Source organism: Nestor notabilis, unplaced genomic scaffold (genome assembly GCF_000696875.1).
Source record: "Nestor notabilis isolate BGI_N333 unplaced genomic scaffold, ASM69687v1 scaffold8214, whole genome shotgun sequence".
In the NCBI taxonomy this organism is placed as follows: domain Eukaryota; kingdom Metazoa; phylum Chordata; class Aves; order Psittaciformes; family Psittacidae; genus Nestor; species Nestor notabilis.
Window position 1 is genome coordinate 1 of NW_009924245.1, and position 20,894 is coordinate 20,894.

The 20,894-nt window shown below is 36.8% G+C and overlaps 1 protein-coding gene across 1 annotated transcript in view; it reads right to left on the reverse strand.

The window, feature by feature from the left end:
* Positions 1-5,016: 5,016 nt before the first annotated feature.
* The window catches only part of LOC104404161 (collagen alpha-1(XI) chain-like), a gene marked incomplete at its 5' end in the record, with an annotated part of 19,489 nt that continues 3,611 nt past the window's right edge, over positions 5,017-20,894 (reverse strand). Inside the window, 3 exons of the mRNA XM_010012520.1 lie at positions 5,017-5,482; positions 16,680-16,842; positions 19,256-19,469. Of these exons, the coding sequence (XP_010010822.1) occupies positions 5,312-5,482; positions 16,680-16,842; positions 19,256-19,469 (548 nt within the window). The remainder of the gene's footprint in view (positions 5,483-16,679; positions 16,843-19,255; positions 19,470-20,894) is intronic.

Consider the following 20,894-nt stretch of genomic DNA (forward strand, 5'->3'; position numbering starts at 1 on the left):
AAAATTAAAATATAAAAAAATTAAAAGAAAAGGCCCTTATCTCCCAAAGACACTGTTGAGGCAAATGGCCGATTTGCCACTATGTTCATCAATCCTGCAATGGATCTGAATGGGTAGCACCAGCCAGAGTAACTCATGTTATCTATCATTTAACTCTAACACTCGGTGTATCACTATGGCACCATTGGTGCTAGCCTTTTAGATACATTGCAGGGTTCATGAAGATACCGCATTGTTAATGATCAGACTTCCTTCTGTAAAACACTACGATGGAAGGATAACAATCTAGTACAGAGAACAGCCATTTCTCCCACATTTCCTCTCCTTACTTCCTACCAATTTACTTGTTTGCAGCTCTTTGTCTGCTCTATGTAAAAAGCCTCCAAAATTTGCAGGCCACAGAAAGATTTGGCATGGTCACATGACTGTGACACTACACTGAAATCATGCTAATGCACTATTCTAATTAACTTTCTAAAGTTTTTGCCTGGTTTGTTTTCCACTTAATTCTCTTTGTCCAAAAGATACTTAATTGCACCAAACATTCTGAACTCTCTAGCAAATGTCTCCTGACATAAGACAATAATAATATGCAACACTTAATGAATATGTTAATAAGCCTGTAGAGAAGGGTAAAATATAAGATACGTCCTCCTTTTATAGGCTGGCTAGGTCTATGTCTTTATTCAAAGCTTGCTGGTTTTGTAAATCCCATTGAGAGATGCTTGATTCTTCCTAAGCTTTATTTAGGGTAACCTCAGCATTTAATTCAGGGATGAAGGGACCCTGCAAGTAAAAAGCAGGCACTGAAATTCTCTCTGTTGCACCACTGAAATCACAATTTTAATCTGATGCTAAGGTAAAAAGAAAACGCAACAAGAAAAAGAAAATCTCAAATCAGCACTTAAGGTATCACCAGTAAAGACACTTTGTTTATAAATCAGTGTCCAGTAAACTTGCATATGAGTGTAAAGTCAAGGTCTTAAGGCCTTCAGATGAACTCAAACGTTTTAAAAAGCAAATATTGCACTTCTGATGTTGCACTTCTGATGTGTATCTTCAGACTCGTTTAAGAGAAGATGACTACAATATATTCCATCATTTTTCTCACTCTATGGTTAATAAATTATTTTTAGTCTAGATGAAATCTCAGACCTTGCCCCCAACAAACACATAAACAATTCTACTAGATGAACTGGAAAGATGGCACAGGGTAGAAATGAGTATAGAAAAGGAAAGTATTCATTTAAGCCACACTGCTATTGAAAAGAAATACCAGAAAACCTACAGTCTTTAGTATTTGACTGCTCCTTTGCAGATAGAAACACTGCCTTCTGGACTACACTCAAACTACTTTTGCCTTTAAACCTACAGACTCTTAGCCAAATTTTCTCTCTAGATCTCTCTTTAGAAATCATCCAGCTTTTCAGAGTAACTCCGTTCTCAGGCTGTGAACTTGCCAGGAGACTACAAAGGTGTGCGATATCAAAAGAAATCCTGTTCAGCTTCCGAGGTGCAACTCCACAAACATAATTTACTATTTCACTGACAAAAGTCAACCACTTCCTTTGGGGTTTGTAGTCAGTGCTGGAAACACATGCTAACGGGCTCTGCAATCACATAATTTGTCTCTTTCCTCTAAGCCAAGTATCACTTTCTTATTCTGGTCTGCAATAATTCAAAGGCTCAGAGAGGCTCATCTTGACTAACTCCTTCATACTTTCAGATTTCAAAACTTCTTACAGTTGCCCTATAACTGAGCCAACTAAAGTACACATGACATTACCCAAAGCTTTCAGAAAGGTGTCTATCCTTGGCTGGAAGATATCTAGAGATACACCACTTTGGTAATTTGTTCTTTCATTCCTCAAAATTTTAGTAGATCTTTTCCTACCTGAACTTTCTTTCTTTCCTCCCTGCCTCACTCACCCGCCCCCCACCACTATTTTATTTTTGTGAAGGTTCCTTGCATATGGTAACTGAGCAACATCTCAAGCTTTTGTCATTATTGTGGACAAATCGAACACATTAAGTTTTCCAAACCCAAACTCACAACAACTATGTGGCTTTTATTTGAATCACTGGGTTGGTCTAGATGATGGGGGTTGGACTAGATGATTTCCAGACATCCCTTGCAACCCTCATGATTCTGTGATTTCCATCTGTTTTGGTAACTGAACACCAAGACCGTATGTGATATTCCAGTGTATGTTTCAACCAAGAAGTAATATCGCATCTGTATTCTTATTCCTTTGCTTACAAACCAAAACATGCACTGTGTTTTTTGCCAGTTTTGCTGTGAGTGCTCATGTACAAACTGTTTCCCTGCTTTAACAACCAGAATCTTTTGAGGCTACTGTCCAACAAATATTTTCAGCTTCTGCTGGCTTAAACCACAGCTGACACTGAAAGACACCACTCTGCCTAGCCACTAGCCCAGTGTTCTCTCTTCCCTCTTTCTATCACAAAAGTTCAAGTGAAAATATGGAACATGAAACCAGAAAATCAATCTAGCTAAACAGTCACCTTTTCCTGTTGGCTTTCAGCTTGATTAGTATCCCATTTTGATCAATCATGTATTCTCAAAATTGCTTTCACTGATATAACAGCAGATGAATGGGGATAATTTGATGCACACAAAAGGTTCTTCTGTTAACACATGCAAGCAGGCTGCACTGCAGTGTATATTTCCTGGTCCTTTATGCTTACCCTGCATTTCTTTCTTTTCTTGTATGTCTGTAATATTGCCTTTAGTTGTGTTATCATCATTCCCTGCTCTGCAACATTATGACTGAAAAATTCTAATAGTAACCATTTTACACTCACTTCTATATTGCTAGCACAATTCCTCTAAAACTACTCTAAGCTTAATTCAATAACAGCTCTCTCTTTATAGGAATTCCTGAAATAAGGCCCTCAGATTTGAAGTTGCTTGTCAGGTACTTTATACTAAACAATGCTTTCTTTTTTTCATTCAGGTAGTGCTATCAAACTTGTAATGTCCTCAAAACACACAATCAGACATTTTGAAATCCTCATTTTCCACATAGTAAGGTTGCAATTATAGTTTTATTTTTTTATTTAATCTTCTGTAACTTCTTCCAGTACTTAAATAAGACTTTTCATTTCTTTCCTGAAAAATTAATTATTGATGTGATTTGATGAGCTGCATCTTGAAAGATAACAAAATAGCCTGCTTTAACAAGCTGCTTTTTTTTATCATTTAGGAGGAAATTATATAATTCTGGGCAATTCAGTCAATCATTCATTCTATTGCATATTCATCACACTGGTAGCATTGCCAATGTGATTATTTCAGGTTACTATTACCCAACACATTCAAGAGATCCATTGACTTCACTAGGAACAGTCATACAAAGTTACACATATAAACTCAAGGATAGCAATAAGGAAATTCTGGTTTAGCTTGGAAAGCAAAATAATTCAATCACCATTCAGAGCAATAAATGGAAGCAAACAGAAATGGCAGTTCTCCAGCTTCTTTAATCCTTTAGCTCTTTTCTACCATTTTGCAAATTAATTTTAGAATGTTACATTGCAAATTAAGATCTTTGATCTTACTTCTTTCTCTGTAAGCAGTCCCACAAACTAGATGTGTTATCACAGGGCAAATAATAGGTCTTATAAAAACACATTGAAGAAAAAACAAACACTAAGTCCAAGAGCAATCCTGCAATGGCTGCTGAATTTAACAATATTTGCCGACTCCAGTGGCAACTGTGTTAGGCTATAGATGGTTTCTATTCAGAATCCTCAAGGACAATAGTGCCAATTGTTTGATTTATGGTTCCCTTTCTTTGTTTGGTGCCCCCAGACTGCTTATAATACATGTGGAGTATATAGCTCGGAATTCTGTAATATGCATATATATGTGCACAGAGTTTTTATAATTATGATGAAGCTTATTTTTCTTTCGATCTACAAATGAATGCTCTCAACTCATGCCAGTGTTAAAAAGCTTTGGTATAGAATAAACATAATGTTTGACAGCAGGAGATTTAGCTAGCCATCCATTATGAAGGGAATATAATCCTTAGGCTATTTTATTCATATTATACATCCTTTAGAAACATTATATTACACTCTAAATAATTCACTAGTAGGCACTGCTAAAAATGGAGCACAAGTATTCATTATTCTTTATCCTGAATAGATTTTGAATCTACAGTCTGATCCCAGACTGTGGACTCCAAGCCTCATTCACACTGAAGGACAGGAGCCATGATTGCCATTCTGTTTTGGAATATAGTGCACAAAGATCCACATAGCCAAGCACATAGGCAGATGGTCCTACAGGGTCCTCACGAAAAGACCAGTCCCCATACACTGTAATGTAATGCAAAGGCCTCTGCCTCTGTGTAACTGACTTGACACATCTTGAACTGTACCTATGATGCAATGGATGTGGGAGTCCCTTTGCACTAAGTTCTGGGCCCTATGGATCACTGTCACTTGATGACATAATTTTCAGTCAGATAGAAGAAATAGTAACAACAAATAAAATTACCATGCATTTAGGAAATGTTCTGTCTCAAAATTAGCTCAAAGGAGGCATCTGAGAACAATTCAGCAAGTTTTTAATGGTGATCTCCTGAGCAATCAGTAACAAAAACCAGTCAGATCACACACAGCTGAGTGCATACTAACTGTCCAGAGGCAAAGTCAACTAAGAGTAGTTACATTTTGCAATAGCTTTCCACTTTACACTGTTTGATGCAAGTACTTAGAATGTGTATAATAACACACACAACTGTTGACCCTCAGACATCTAATGTGCGGAACTCCCAGTGAATTAAGGCTGTGAGAACTGTCTACAGTGACAAATGCTTTCTGTAAACATTTTATGCATTCCTGGGGAAAATTCCAATTCTGTTTTGTCCCTATTTACCTCCCAAGAGTGGAGCTGGCTGAAATAATTTTGTGTATACACGCATTTGTACACTGGACACAGCTCATGAGAATACACAGCATTTCTGGCAACTAGAATACTGATAGCTCCAGTGTTTTTCAAATGTGGCATCTGATGGTGCTCAGCATCAGTGAAATCATACACGCACACAAGAAGAACAAACAGTTACAACTAAACAAACATTGCTATCATTTTTACAGTTTAACTTCATTGAGCATGCTGGTTATTCAAATACCAGTGTGACAGGTTCCTTCAAATGCCTGATGTAAATGAGTGGATAGCAAAAATGAATGCCCTCCTGCAACTTTTCTCCCTCATATTCAGAACAATGCATGCTATTTAGCTGTAAATGCTCCTTGAATAACATATCCAGCACAACCACTAATGTGCAATAAATCTAGTAATACATGACTGATTACTCACCTCATCAACCTGAGGATCTTGAGCCTGAGCAGCATTGGGCACTGGGGAATCACAGTCTGGGCTATAATGCTCACAATAGTCATATGCAGCTCTGGGGTCAGCTATAATCAACAGCTGTTGGATCTCACCCTGCAGGAAAGTATATGCAGATTAAATAACAAAACCAAAGATTGTCTGGAGTTCATCAGAAGTACAGAGTTTTCATTCAGAGAACAAAACTAGGAACCTAACACTTAGATATTATATTAACATTTGTGCTTATAAATAACATTACTTAATTTCTGCTGCTATTCTGGAAAACAACTACACATGGTAAAACAATGCTAACTAATACTGAATTGACAAGGGGCAAAAATCTGGCTTAAAATGCTGTCTGGTTTGGAAAGGAGAGGGCGGGAAGGTATAACTCCTGCTCTGTCATTTTCATGCTGTTTGTTTACTTCTTCACTGGGAACCAGTCTAAATTCCTAAGATTTAATTCAGGGCACTTCCTATTACCAGCATGCAGCTCAGCATGCAAGTGATCAACAGTATTAATTCTGAGAGTTTGCATCACATCTGTACTCTCGAAGAAGGATAAAATGAAATTAAAAAGGCTGTACTAGAGACACAGTAAAATAATTAAGTAAGCACGGTGTAAATACACACTATAGAACGTGCTGAAATAAAAATTTTAACAGCTAACAAATGTTATTTTCATCTCTGTTCCCATATATCATGCATAAAACCAACATCACAGTAAAAAGACCCACTACTCTGGATAATAAAAATGTCTCTGCTGAGATCCCCTACAGAGACCTGGCATATTTATCATTTTCCACAGAAAGCTGTCTGGTATCCAGTGTATTTCTTAACATAGTGGTACCATTTAAACTGTGCTAGGTAAATTCCTGCCAACATTTCCACTATAAATTTCCTCATTCAGGAGCTTCTTATGCTGCCATTAGACTGCTGAAAATTGGCACATGTTCTTGGTCAAAACCCATTAAGTTCAGTCTCTCGCTATTTCCCCAGGAGGGAGGATTTTTAAGCTTTTATATACTTCTACTGAAATTTTATTTTGGTTTTGCCAAAAATGAGGGCAAAGGAATAACTTTGTTAGCATACCTGTGCATGTTTTTTCCTTAAAAGAGAGAATACCTTAGGGGATGGAAATGTACAGCTGGGAATATTCATAAGTATCTCAGCATTTCCAAAATGGCTTAACATTTCTCAGAACAGTAGCCTTTAACAAATTAACAAAATTGGAGAATATTTTAAAATAGTAAAGAAGAATTTGCAACACTCCTTCCTTTCAAAAGGAAAAATCACACAAAGCAGCAGAACACCCTCAAACTGACAAAATTAAACAACCTTCCGCAATTTGCCTAGTTCTACAGCATTTTTTTCTACTAACTTAGCACATAATGTTTATATATTGTTTCTACAATACTCACAACTCATTTCACTTTATAGACTCGTGTGTCTCAGATTAATTTAAAGTTGGAATATACATATATATGAATATGGAATTCCATATATATAAGCAGATACATATATATGAGCTTCCAGAAATACTACCAATGCAGCAGTTTGTTCCCCTGCCAGTTGTTCTGGACCGTCTCTTTTATTTTCCTTAGGTCACTAATGCTTCCTGATGTGGACATCTTCCTACAAAACCTGCTACACATATAGAGAATTCCCCGCTTTGATCCCTTACATGACTTCCTCCAGCAGTGGAGTGCTTTGGGAGGTTTTGTACAGTCACTGTCAGGCTGGGCTATGCATCTCCCATTTCAAGCAAAGGGTTTCCAAAGTGCTCTGCCCTTCCTCTTCCACCACACAAATTAAAGCTAACTGAAGCAGACAAGTAATTTAGGATTAGCAACTGAAAGACAAAGAGGTAACTCTTTTGGAGTAACTATTAGAGATGGATGTGTAGAACCCCTGTCCTCACTGTGCTGAGCTCAGGTCATTGCCTTCGCTGTATGTCCCTGTTCGTACACAGCTTTCTGAAGTGCCCACACGGATCACCATGTACACAGTGTGTCAGCTAGTGCGAGTAATCACAGAATGGTTTGGGTTGGCAAGGACTTTAAGATTATCCAGTTCCAACCCCCTGCCATGGGCAGAGACGCCTCACCGAAACTGCTCCTGAAACTACTGTTGCTTAGTATGGTATGCTAAGAGAACCCAGGTTGGGGGATATAGCCAATATTCTGGAGTTTGCTTTGTGCTGATCTTGAGTGCCATGGAATTTTGGCACTGAGTTTTGTCGGATTGTGTGTTTCCAAGAAGCACTCAGCATGCTGTTACCATTTGGCTTAGATGCCCCTAAATTGGTTAAAGCTGTTTCTGATCCACTGACTGTACTTCCCAGCCCTGCCTGTCTGCCTGTCATGGGTCCACATAGAAGGAAGTCCTCAGAAGTCTTTCACAGTACACATAAATTGCTACTGGCTATTCATGTGCAAGAAGCTTACTGAAGAACCTCCTGATTCTACATTTGGCATCTCAAATGTTAATTTTCCTCTTTTTCCTTCAACATCTGCTATAAAAATACCTCCAATAAATAATTGTTTTTCTTTTTGTCTTTGGGGGTTTTATTATTATTATTAGTAGTAGTAGTAGTAGCAGTAGTAGTAGTAGTAGTAGCAGTAGTAGTAGTAGTAGTATGGTGTTTTGTTTTTATTTATTAGTCTTTGCTTCTTTGACTATTTGTCAGGGATGCATTGGCAGTGCTGTTCCACTAACCAGTGAAGAGCTTTCAGTTCAGGTCAATCATCTCAGGACACGAAATTCCACATACCTTACTGCAGATTTCATTATTGTGATTTAGTTATCATTCTATGGTATCTGTTGGACAAATCTATACTCTTTTTGAGAATCTTCACAGAATTACTTCAGTCTTCACAGATACAAGTTAAAACCTTTTGACTTTATGAGACCGAAATAGAATCTTTTTAAGTTAAGTTCTTTGTGAATAACCTACAAATACTTAATCCAGCCATACTTCACAACCTGGAGTCATAAATTAAGCACTTAATGATCTGCCTGCACAAGTCCCAAGAACTTTAAATGAAAATAGGGATAAATGGAGTCATGAGCTGTTAACAATTCTAATGGTTGATCTCTAGAATAGCATATGTGTATAATGTTATAAGAAAATTGTAGGATAAAAGGAAGTCTCACAGGATAAGAATGATGAAAGCAAGAAACGGAGAGCAAAGATGGGGAAAGATATAGGAGAACAGAGTAAAATTTATAAATACACCCGAGTATCTTTGAAGTAGTCTGAAAAGTGCACACAGAAAAAAAAAATACAAAAGGTAGCTCTCTAGACAGATTAGTTCTATTTCTTTCTCTGTGAAATATTTCTTTCTCTGGGAAAGACTGCTCAGCCTCTAAAGCTGACAGATGGTATATAGGGTGCTATACAAGTTTGATGCTCCTGTTAAGCCAGTCTTCCACCATAATTTGATGTCCGAGATAAGAGGCATGACAGTAGAAGGTAGAAAGTAGAGAACCTGTGGTGAGGTATCAAACAGATCTACACAGCTACTTTTTCAGCTTATTACATGTAACAATGTGCATGCTTAACTTGCCCCCAAAAGTGCTAAAAGCCTATTTAGCCCTTAAGTACAAATACCTGCTGCTTTCTAACATTTTTTTTATCCTGAATAACACTTAATACAATGTATTTTAAACAGTGCTTATCAGATATTTAACATTACTTGCATATTAGGGATGAGAAAGCTGAGAGCTTGGTCTCTGCCTTAGCTGCCCAGAGGTGAAGGGGAACATTCAGAAAGGTATTCAAGCATACTAACATTAAGCATACAAGTACAGCTTGTAAATAAAATGGACCAATCTGGAGTCTTAATATTTAGTTTAGATCATAAATACTTTATTGAAATAGACACTAAGGTGTCTCAAAGCTAGCACAACTCACAAAGTCAATGCATAGTTGAATAATTCATCACAATATGTAATAAAAATAGTTAAAGTCTATGAATGTTTTAACTCCTCTCTATTTTGGGAACGCACTCATAATTAAAATCAGAGGCTTTCTGAATCAGCCTCGTGGTTGTATGAAATAAAAGCTGCGTGAGAATCATAAAATATCTTACCCACCAGTTATGCCTAGCATGAGAACATGCTCTGGAAGTGGTTCAGTAGTGTTGTCCTAAAACATACTCTACAAGATAAGATACTCTTTGTGCAGGGAATGGCAGGTAAGCATTACTGCAGAAACTCTGCAGGACACTCTCCACAAAAGCAAACATTAGAAATCATTCAAAACACTAAAAAAAAAAAATAATAATTCTAAGAACATGTGATCTTGGTAGTTGGCTACAACTAGGATGCTACAGAACAATATGGCTGGACCAGAGCTGAGAACTCAAGCTGTAATTTCCTACTGTAATGTAGTGAGATTTCCTGGGATGATTTCATTAAGAGAACGTTTATTGCTCTTTTTTCAGCTTGACAAAAAAAAAGTGAAAAACAATGCAGCAATTACTTAAATGTCTAATTTGTGTATTAGAGGTTCAGAAAGGCTTTCCACAAGTAGAGTGGGAAGGTTAGTATCAGCAAAATATTACCCTTCCAATTCATATTCTACATAGAATTAGTACCTCTTATGTGCTTATAATAGTAATTAGATTTCAAAGATGACTACCTAAAAGGTGATAAAAGCCTAACAAAATAGTGCTTGGCATTATATCACCTCAGGAGAACATCAAGATCTTTCATTTTCATAGATTGCTAAGCCTAAGAATTACAGAGCAGACTCTTCAGTAACCCAGCAGAAACCCCAACCAGTGTATTATGTGCCAACTTTCTTTAATTTCTTTTGTGACAGTACAACTATAGACTCCAAAGAACAAAAGTCTAGACAGCTTGGATATTACTACTATAGAATTTAGAAAAACCTGCTGCAGAGTTCATTTAATCTTCCTGCAAAGATTTGAGGGATTGAAGAATTCCAGCAGCCTTTAATACAATATTCCATAACCCAGGCCATTGCATAATATAGCTGCAGAAAGATATTTAGAGCCTGCCAGAATGAAGGACTGTAAAAGCCATAAATTGTGAAAAGAGAATTCTGTACAGGTCAAAGTTTCCACAGAAATCAATGTCTTCCTGATTCTTTGAAACCCTATGGTTATAAAAGTATACATTCTGCTTGGTCAAGAAATAGGTTGATATACCCGTTTTAAGTTTTAACCTTGGTTTACAGACCAAAGCCTACCGCAATTCTTCACTGAGAGATTAGATTTCATTACAGTGCCTGGATATACAGCACATGTACGTAACACACACATACACACACGTGTGACCAAGGACATCTTATTTTCTTGGTAAATCTGTCACCTTGTCATTAATCTTTGAAACTTCATTGACAGCTGTTGTTCAAAAATTACACAGAATATTAAATCAGGTGATCATAAATCCTGTCTGCAAAGTTTTCGGGAGCTGATGTTAACAGGCAGCATTTTTTGAGTCCAGGTTGTTCAGTTTAAATGTAAACACAAACAATTTACTGAAAAGACCGTTCCTTTGTTTCTCGGGAATATTGCTTGAAAAGTAACTTGAAACCCAATGAATGACCAGAGATTTGCTTTTCCTTCCCCCTCCCTGCTCCCAAAAATAAGGAAGGGAAACAAGGACAATAGAATTATTTACTTTGGTTCATCAAGCATAAGTTTAGAAATACTATAAGAAAACATTACTTTTTAGTCTGATTGACACTAAACATTTAGTGGGTCATTAGCAATTACTAACAGTGATGTATAATGGGAATCATTTTGTCTATGTCTACATTGGTTAGTGGTGCAGCTCAACAACATAGTACGAAACAGAGGATACTGATGACACATCATTCACACTACCTGTTTTTGGGGGAGTTTTTCTTTGGGCTAGCTTCAGTATTCTACCTTTGCCATACAGCAACTTTAGTGAGGCATTAAAAGTTCTACCCATTCTGCTCCTGATACCTTTTTCAGGAAGTTTGCACACAGATGGATGGCCTTTCTGCACCTACACACTAGTATTTTCCATGTTTACAGATATGTTGAGGGTTGGTTACTCACCTGAAGGGACTTCTAGATTAAATCAAAGTACTATCACTCTATCTTCAGCTGCTCACTCAGGCTATATAAAGGAATGCCATGTTGGATGGAAGTATAGGAATTCTTTTTTCATGAAAAGGGGTTGATACCTATAGTTGAAATCTAAACCCTTTATTAACAAGGATTACTGCAAGGATTTGATCTCATAAACTGTGTGCAGTTACAGCTTTCATTGGCTTTAAACGAGCCTTACATACATCAGGATTTTTCTTGTTACACTCATTTACAGCACAGTGCCTAAAAAAATCATTGTATTGGTCTGACATGGGGGGAGTTTTGAAACAAAAAGGTCTTTATAAGGAAATACCTGCATAAAGGCTCTGTTAGTTATTAACTTATTATAAAATACTTATTATAAAAAGCTGTTGTATTGCTCACAACAATAGCACTAAATGAAGAGTGACAAATCCTTAAAGCTGGCAAAGAGTAAAAAGATCCCTGCTATTTACCAAACATTTAAGCTACAAATATATTTCAATTGATACAATTCAAAATTCTTTTACTAGGTGCCATGTACCAACATCTGCAGCATCTAACTTTTTTCCCTTTTTTTCTTTTTGTATGCTGTTTTAAGGAATTTTCTTCTTCACAGCAAGCATTTACAAACAAGCCCTTCTCGCACTATGTATTTGAAAACACAGAAAAGCTTAATTTAAAATGACATGTAAAAGTTTGAGATATACTGTATCAGTCTTCCTAAACAAGCATTTACAAGTTAGTCCTACTGATATCAACAGATTCGCTTCAGTGAGCAAGTGTTCAGCAGTGTAAATGAAGGTCTCCTGATTTGGCATGATGTCATAAAATCTCAGATGAGCAGCAGGCTCAAATCTGAATTTCCTCTGATCTTGCTGAGAGCCCTACTAAAAAATGCCTCTTAGCTTTAGCACCAGTAGGTAAACTTACCGAGAACTATTGTTTGTTGAATATACAAAAATAGCAAAGCACTCATTTCTTATGCTCTTAGGACACTCATCAGGCTTTTCCTTCTTGCAGTCATGATCTACCTGCTCTCTGGACATCCAGCAAGCTTAATTACTCAGAAATTATTGATCATCAAAGCAATCATGTCAAACCAATCAGAATGTATGCATTTAGAATTTCCCAGTGTACTATAATATATTGTTGTGTTAGCAATAGTCAGACAAAGGTGGGAGAACTGCCTAGAAAACAGTAGTTAATATTAGGAACAGGAAAAAAAAAAAAAAAAGCCAAGAATTTAATTTGTATTGTTGTATTACAAAATTAAAGAGAAACAAAGAAGAATATTTGATCCACCGTGATTTAACACTTTTAAAATAAATGTGAAATATTCCTCACACGAGCAGTATTTGTTCTGAGGCTTCTAAATGAATTTTCCATATGAATATATCAGAACAATATGACTGAAGAAGTAATTCTTTTTTCCAAAGATACAATGAAGTTGTCAGGAGGTCAGAATAATGTCATGTTAATAATATCTATTTCTGACTCGTGTGTGTATGCAGGAATTCATAGATGTTTAGATATACTCTCTAAAGGAACAGGAACATATGATGTATCTAATTGTCTCCAGCACTGATTCTAACAGTCCTGAATTCTGCTTTCAACAGGAGTAAATTACCTTAATGATGCAACTGGTTTTTGTGCAGTTGTGTTATGCTGTATTAATGAGTTCAGCACCAGAAGAAACCCTGATCAACTAGGAGATCACTGAAGCCTAAGGTTTCATTACGGTTACCAACAGGTTAATTTTTTTCCACATTTTGAATTTCCATTCAGTTTGAGGAGCCTGGAGAGTGCTCCACAGTTCCTGTGATCAAACCACAGGCTTATTATGACTAAAACCATCATTATTACCCAAGATAAAACATCCAAAGTGATGCATGGATACAATATTATTCCTTCTGACACACTGTACTCTGAATTCCAACAGGTCACCATACACTCAGGTCCTTCCTACATGTAAGCTAATAAAGGCAATAAATGTTGTAAGGAAATTCTGTCTTTCACAGACAGAATAACCAATTCTACATCTTAAATATTTAAAATTAAATATTTACATCTTATGTCATGGCTCAATAAGTTCATTTCTGGAATTCCCTGCACAAAGAATAAGACACATTGTGCTATCTGTTTTGTTAGTGCCTGTTGCAGTCTCAACATATATCAGGGTTCATAACACAGAAATACTACTACCAAGGACAGCCTTGGAACCACCAAACATCACTCTGTACTATCATGAATGAGATAAACAAAACATTTAAGACACAACCAGAGGACTCTCAAGCACGAGGCAAATTTCAGGCAACAACCCCAAACTTTAGAAACTCTAACAGCAGTAACTAAAGGATGGATAAAATCTTGTTAATGAAAGAAAAAGAATGCTGTTTAGAGAGTAGAAAAATACCAGACAAACTCCAAAAGAACTAGATTATGTTTGTCTTGGCTAGACTTTGAAGGACACATATCATTAAAATCATATAGGGCACAGTACTTTGTGCAAGCTTTGAGGGACATCGTAATTTCAACACGCACATTTCTAGCTAAAGATTCAAATAAGTCAACATAGGTGCAAAGGTACCCATGGTGGCTGTGCAGTAAAAGAGAAAGTAGAAACCTAGCCTAAAAGAAAAGACTGTAAGCTTCTAATTTAAGAGACTTCAGACTAAATCTAAACCCCTAGCAATTACAACATCCTTACAATAATGTAACCGATTTCTCTGCATAAAGCAAGAGAAAAGGGGGGCAATCAGTTAAGTAAGGAAACCCAATCACTGAAAGAATACAGAAATGTACAGTGATGTTACAAATGGTGTAAGTGTTGCTGGGTTTAGTGCAGAATGTTAAGATTTAGTCTGTAAGTGGACTTCACAGACAGCTGCACAATTTCTTATTTCTTTTCTGAGTCAAAAGCCATCTTTCTTCTTAGGGTGTCTCAGCTGGAACTGAAGCACTGACTTGACATGTCAATGTAGGAGATTTCAGCAAAAAAAAATTGTCAGATGACCACTAGCTTCTTTTTATATCCTTCAACATATGACAACCCCCCCCACACACACACAGAGAAAAGTATTTTTATTTAAGTCATTCTAGCAAATTCCAGCAAAGTTACATTCATTCTAGCGAAGTTATATCTTCATGTCTGTGTTGACTTCACGTAAGTGAACGTAAGGTTATTTTGGGGGTTTCTTCAATAAATCTGGTAATTCTGATTTTTAAGTACCAATTTCAATTTGCTAAATCTTAATCCAACCTTACTGACTCTTCCAACAGTTGCTAAGCAAATAATAATTGCATTCTATCACATCCCATCCCATCTCTTCTCCTCTATAGGGCTTGAAAGGGCAGAGAGAATTGTATATACAACTGCAAAATGGATGGATGGAGAAAACTGTACCTGAGGAGGAACTGCTAGAACAGGAATTATTTTGCCTTAAATAGTTACTCTTTTTATGACTCAAGGCTTCATCTTTCTTTCTCAGTGGCTAGTAACTTTTGCGACAGAAGAATGACATAGCAGGAAACCTCCAGAACTATTATTTTATGTACTCCTTAGCCTATGCTCCTTCTGTATTCTCATGGGAATGGTCTTAAATTGCTCTTTAATAAAATTTTTTTTTTAGGATTTTCATTACCTACGATACTTATTTTCAAACAGCTCTGTACAATTCTTTCAGCACCTCTGAAACTCCAGACAAGGCTTTTTATTTAGCAATTGCACTGACTAAACCAAACCAAATGCTAATGTTTAGTTATTGTACAGTTCCTTCCACGACAACTTTTAAAATGGTTACAAACTTTGCAAGAACAAGCCAGGGCCTGTTGCCTTAGTTTCTATTAGAATCTGAAATCACTTGTAAAACACTAACAAAATCCCAGTTTATCTCCTTTTATTGAGGTTTTTGCTGAATTATTTTTACTTATCCATATGAACACTGCACACATTTTGACAATTTATTGCCAAGCATACGTATTGCAGGACTTGGTTTCTGACCTATGAAAGAAATACAAGGGAAAATTGAAAGCAATTATCCCATGTGGAGACAAAAATCCTTGTCCCACCTCAGATAAGGCATCTATGGAATTCTTCTTCAAATGGAAAGTAACGTCCCTCAGATGTGCAAACTGTACTGGGGACCACAGGTAAATTAGGCTGTGAGTATCATACACATACTGATTGATCCATTTAATACGCCAGAAGTTTCCCCATTCAAAAGGCTCATGTTTCATCATGTTCATGGATATGAAAGGTAACAATGACACAGTGTTACACTCAGAATTCATATTTCCTCTCTTGATACCCACACGGCTTCTCAAGGATATTCTCTGCTTAAAGCTAGAATTACGACTCTGGATATTTATGGAGCACAGATGTTCTCTATATGAAGTAAGCTAACTACTGATCTGTATTTTCTTATTTTTCAGCTTTAACTGAAATTTGACTGACTGTTGTGTAACAATATTATAAAAGAAACTCAATATTGCAGATTTAGAGAAGCTGCATTATTAGCCTGTAAAAATAATCATTGACATAAGGATTCTACCTAGAGAGGCCTCATGATTGGCAGTCACATACTTCCTTAGAGGCATTTTACCATTCCTATATGTACTTCTTGGCCAGTAAATGATGGAAACATATATGTCCTTATTGCCAAAGTATGTTCCAGTTACTGGAAAGTGTAGTAAGTGGGATAAACAATATAAGGGATTCATATTACACAGAAAACTTTGCAGGTCCTTCTCCCCCTCTCTCAGATACTGTTAACATGCACAAGTATCTGTAAATGTTTAAGAGAGACAGAAGTAAAATGATTCAGTATCATACTACTCAACTTTCCCAGAATAATTCTCCTAAATATCTCAGGTACCTCAGTATTAGGCAGAAAGACAAAAAAATAAAATAAAAATGCAAACCTCTTCCAGATACAACAATCTAAAGAACAGAAAAATGTGTCATGTCTTCCAACAATAGAGACACTTCCCTGGTTTACTTCTCTTTTATTTCATTCTACCCTAAGAGGTTCTATAAATCAAAGCTTCTACATTATACCAGCTTCTGCCCTAAAACAAACAAACAAACAAAAAAAAAAAACCAAACCAAAACACCACCACCCAAAAAAAACCCAAAACCAAAAAACCCCCAAACCTCCCACCCAAACATTCTGATTTTCATTAAACGTTTCACTCTACACAAAATCACTCAACTCCATTTGTGCAGTACAGATTTTTACCTCAAAAACTTCTTCATCCAAAATCCTGGTTCCAAAGACAGTGATGCCATTCGTGTCCACAACTGTTTTGTCACTTCTTTCAAGTGGTTTTGTAGATTTTTTGTTACAGTCAACAATCATTGTAATGCTTTTTTTCTCCACGCTAATAGCTACTCGATGCCACCTATTAAAAAAAAAACCAAACAATTCTACTGTAATTTCTGGTTTTAATAGGTCATTGTATTCTTTTCAGGACAGTTTATTGTAGATTATGCACCAAGCAAGTCACAGATAGAATTTTAAATGTCTCCATTTATTTCCTTCTTTCATACATACACACACAAATGAAAACAATGTCTTGTCTATTTAACTTCTGTCACTTAGTACAAAAGAACAGTACAAAAGTTCTGTCCTTAGAACAAAGGAGTTTGATCCATAGCTCATTGTGAATATCCTGTATAAGATGAAGTTCAAGCTGACGTTCTCTGAAGCTTTACCCAGAGAACATTAGTAAACTCAAATTAGGAGCAAATGAATTGTTTACATTTTATTAGATAGAGCATCTGACAGCAGATCTGGTTTTTCTGAGTGTGCTTGATTCTCCAAATTACTTGAGGAATTACTTGTGCTAATATATTTAATCCAGCACCTTAGTCTTTGTTATTTACATTTTAATATTTGTTCTCTGTGATCAATCACCAAATTACTACCATGTTCTTTTGCTTATCTGAATGTATCCCATAACTATGGACATTTTTCAAAGATGTACAACAATTCCCACACAGATGCTTTTGCAGATACATATACTTACAAATGCTTGCCACGCTTCCTGCTACAGTGAATGAAGCGATTTAGAATGCTGAAAAATGACTTTATTTTAAAGGCATCTGAGAATAAAGTTTTTTACAGCTTGCCCAACTATGCTATGTCCTTTATGAGAATTTATTATCATGACAAACCACATTAATTTAGTGAGCTTCTCTACTATGACAACTCAAATATCAAACAGCAAGAGCAGGCCACTCTGTAATCTACTATGGAAAAAAACATCAAAGAATCTTTGATAGACCAGGGCAAAAAGTGTCAAAGAATGTTACATTAGCGACTGGTAAGAGGAAAGCTAGAATCAAATTATTTCAGTTGGCACTTGTGGCACTAAGATTGTCTACATCAGAGAGACAGCTTAGATTACTGTTTTAAAAAGCTTCTATGTATCAAAAAAACATCTCGAAGCTAATGGAATTTGACTGATGAACAGTATCACTGAGCCAGAACTATAATTCCATGTTTTCTCTGGAACACAGTTAAACATTATCATTACAAAAGCAAACTGTCCATGCATCCTCAGGCACATTACTCTCTTTACACTTATTAAATATATCTCATTTTGAGATGAAGATTGTTGTCCTAGATCCTTCATAAAATAGCTGAGCCAGATGAATACTGCCAGTCTATCTTTTGAAAGCATGTAGAAGCTGAAAGCATGAAATCACAGCTCACTGTGCGCACGACTGACTCCAGTTGACTTTGAAGTTGCACAGTCTCACTGCAGGAAATTGGACCAAACCAAATTCATGTTGGTTTCTTCATTTTTTATCAGTTTATCAACATTTTGGGTAAAATTCTGAATTCCATGTCAAATTCTCTTACTTTGTGTTATCACTGCTTCTGCTACAGAAATGCATCAGGTTTAGGTTTCATGGTATAATTCCATTCTCTGGTAATACAAGGGCTAGAAGAAAATTACTTTTTTCTCTCTTTTTCCATTACTGCTTTATGAACATATTTATTAGAGATGAATTTCTGCCCTTCCTTCTCTACTGATATTTTCTTCTCTTTTTATTTTGCTTTAATAACATTTCTTTCTGTGTGTCTCTGAAAACTCCGGCTGCTCTTCCTGGGCTGCAGCACAATGAGTAAAAAGACTTCAAAAGAACGAATGTCCTTTTACAAGCACTAGAAAGACATTCCCAGGGAATGGCTGCTTGTCTACAAAGGGAAGTTAGGTACAAAAAAATTAACAACTGCATTAATAACACAATAGGTATTTGAGATTAATTGCCTTTACAGAGGGCACAGTGTAAAGATCAGTTGTCCACCTTATTCTTCCCTCATTTCCTTATATATAGTCATCTCAAACCATCTTATTTATCTGCTGTTTTGGTTCAGGGTAAGAGAAATTCTATGCTGTCTTGTCTTCACTCTTCCTCTCACCTTTAAATGGACAAATAAGCCTTTCTAGTGAGACTATTCCTTGAGTCATTTTGAAAACAGCTTCCTTCTATATTGCACAAGAACAATCTTCATAGAATTAGTTTTGGTGGGTTTATCTTCTATGATAATTTCTTCACTCTTGATTTATAGAAATGGCAAATATGAACAGTGGTAGTTTGGCTTTATTTGTACCTGTATACACCATATGAAGCTGGAACTGTAATCTGCTGCAGAGGTTCTCTGATTTTGTACCACAGCAGTCCAACCAGCTGGAAACAGCATTAATGATTTACTTAAATATTTACGATGACAGTTTGTAAAGACCATAATCACCTACACAGTGGTCTGTGGTAGCATTTTTCATCTTAAAATTTTACACTTACTTGCCATCAGCAATGTTGACAGTTCTGAAAAGAGGATAGTCTTCTGGGGCAGGTTTTCCATTCTGGTCTTCAAACAGGAAGACAGGGGATCTACCAACTTCAACACCTACTTGCTGAATTCCTTGCTCATTGTAGATAGATAGAAGGAAGGACTGGATCCCCTTTTTAGGTTTTACTGTCATTAATATTGAAAAATCTTCTGGAAAGCCTCCCCCTGTAAAAGTGATACACAGTTACAAATCCAGAAAAAAACCCCACCATTCTTTAAAGACTTGCATTTTTCTATAAGCACAGATGATCCCTCATGCAAACTGTTGTGGGCTTTTAATTCTCAAAAATTAAAAACATTAACATTGAAAAAATACATAACTAGTTTTATTTAATAGGAGATTTAGGCAAAATGAAACATTTCATTTTCATTTATTCCCTAATGCTTTCTCTTTGAAGTAGCGATTATATATCAATTGTTGTTTCAACCTTTACAACTAAACACAATTAAAAGTGGATGTAGCTTTCTCATAAAGGAAGGACTGAGGTTTGTACTCAGTACTGATCCTGTTGAATCTGGTGGTAGATCTGCATTTCACTTGATGTGAAAGTCTATTAGGCTTAATAAACCAATGAAGTATAAGACTGAGATTATAAAATTCAGAATATGCATTGGATCTGTGTGGCTTCAGCTTCAGCTGCAACTTGACATGCAAGAAATAACATGAGCAGGCTTCAGTGTGCACTTGCAGCCCAGAAAGCCAAATGTGTGCTGGGCTGCATCAAAAGAAGCGTGACCAGCAGGTCAAAGGAGGTGATCCTGCCCCTCGACTCTGCTCTCGTCAGACCCCACTTGGAGTATTGTGTCCAGTTCTGGTGTCCTCAACACAAGAAGGACATGGAGCTGTTGGAGCAAGTCCAGAGGAGGGCCACGAGGATGATCAGGGGCTGGAGCACCTCCCGTATGAAGACAGGCTGAGAAAGTTGGGGCTGTTCAGCCTGGAGAAGAGAAGGCTGCGTGGAGACATCAGAGCAGCTTCCAGTGTCTGAAGGGGGCCTACAAGGATGTTGGGGAGGGACTCTTCATTAGGGACTCTAGTGGTAGGACAAGGGGTAATGGCTTTAAACTTAAACAGGGGAACTTTAGGTTAGATCTAAGGAAGAAGTTCTTTACAGTGAGGGTGGTGAGGCACTGGAATAGGTTGCCCAAGAAAGCTATGAATGCTCCAACCCTGGCGGTGTTCAAGGCCAGGCTGGACAAAGCCTTGGGTGACATGGTCTAGCGCGAGGTATTCCTGCCCATGGCAGGGGAGTAGGACCATCAAATTGATGATCTCAAGGTCCTTTCCAACCCTAACTATTCTACGATTCTAAATAAAAGGACAGAATTCACTTACTCTGATGAACCTTTGGTCAAGCTTTATAATGACAAAAGCAAAGCTGTTAGTTTACAGGTTAAATTAAATTGTATGTTCTAACTTTTATCATCTGAGTAAACAGATGACAGTAAAAAGGAAGAGAAAAGATGACTGTCAACAAAGGCCAACGAAATTAACTTAAAAGCACTGTCTGCACTGTTAAGCTGACAAACATGTTTAAAATGCTTAAGGTAGGTGATATTGTCATGGTTTAAGCCCAGCCAGTAACTCAG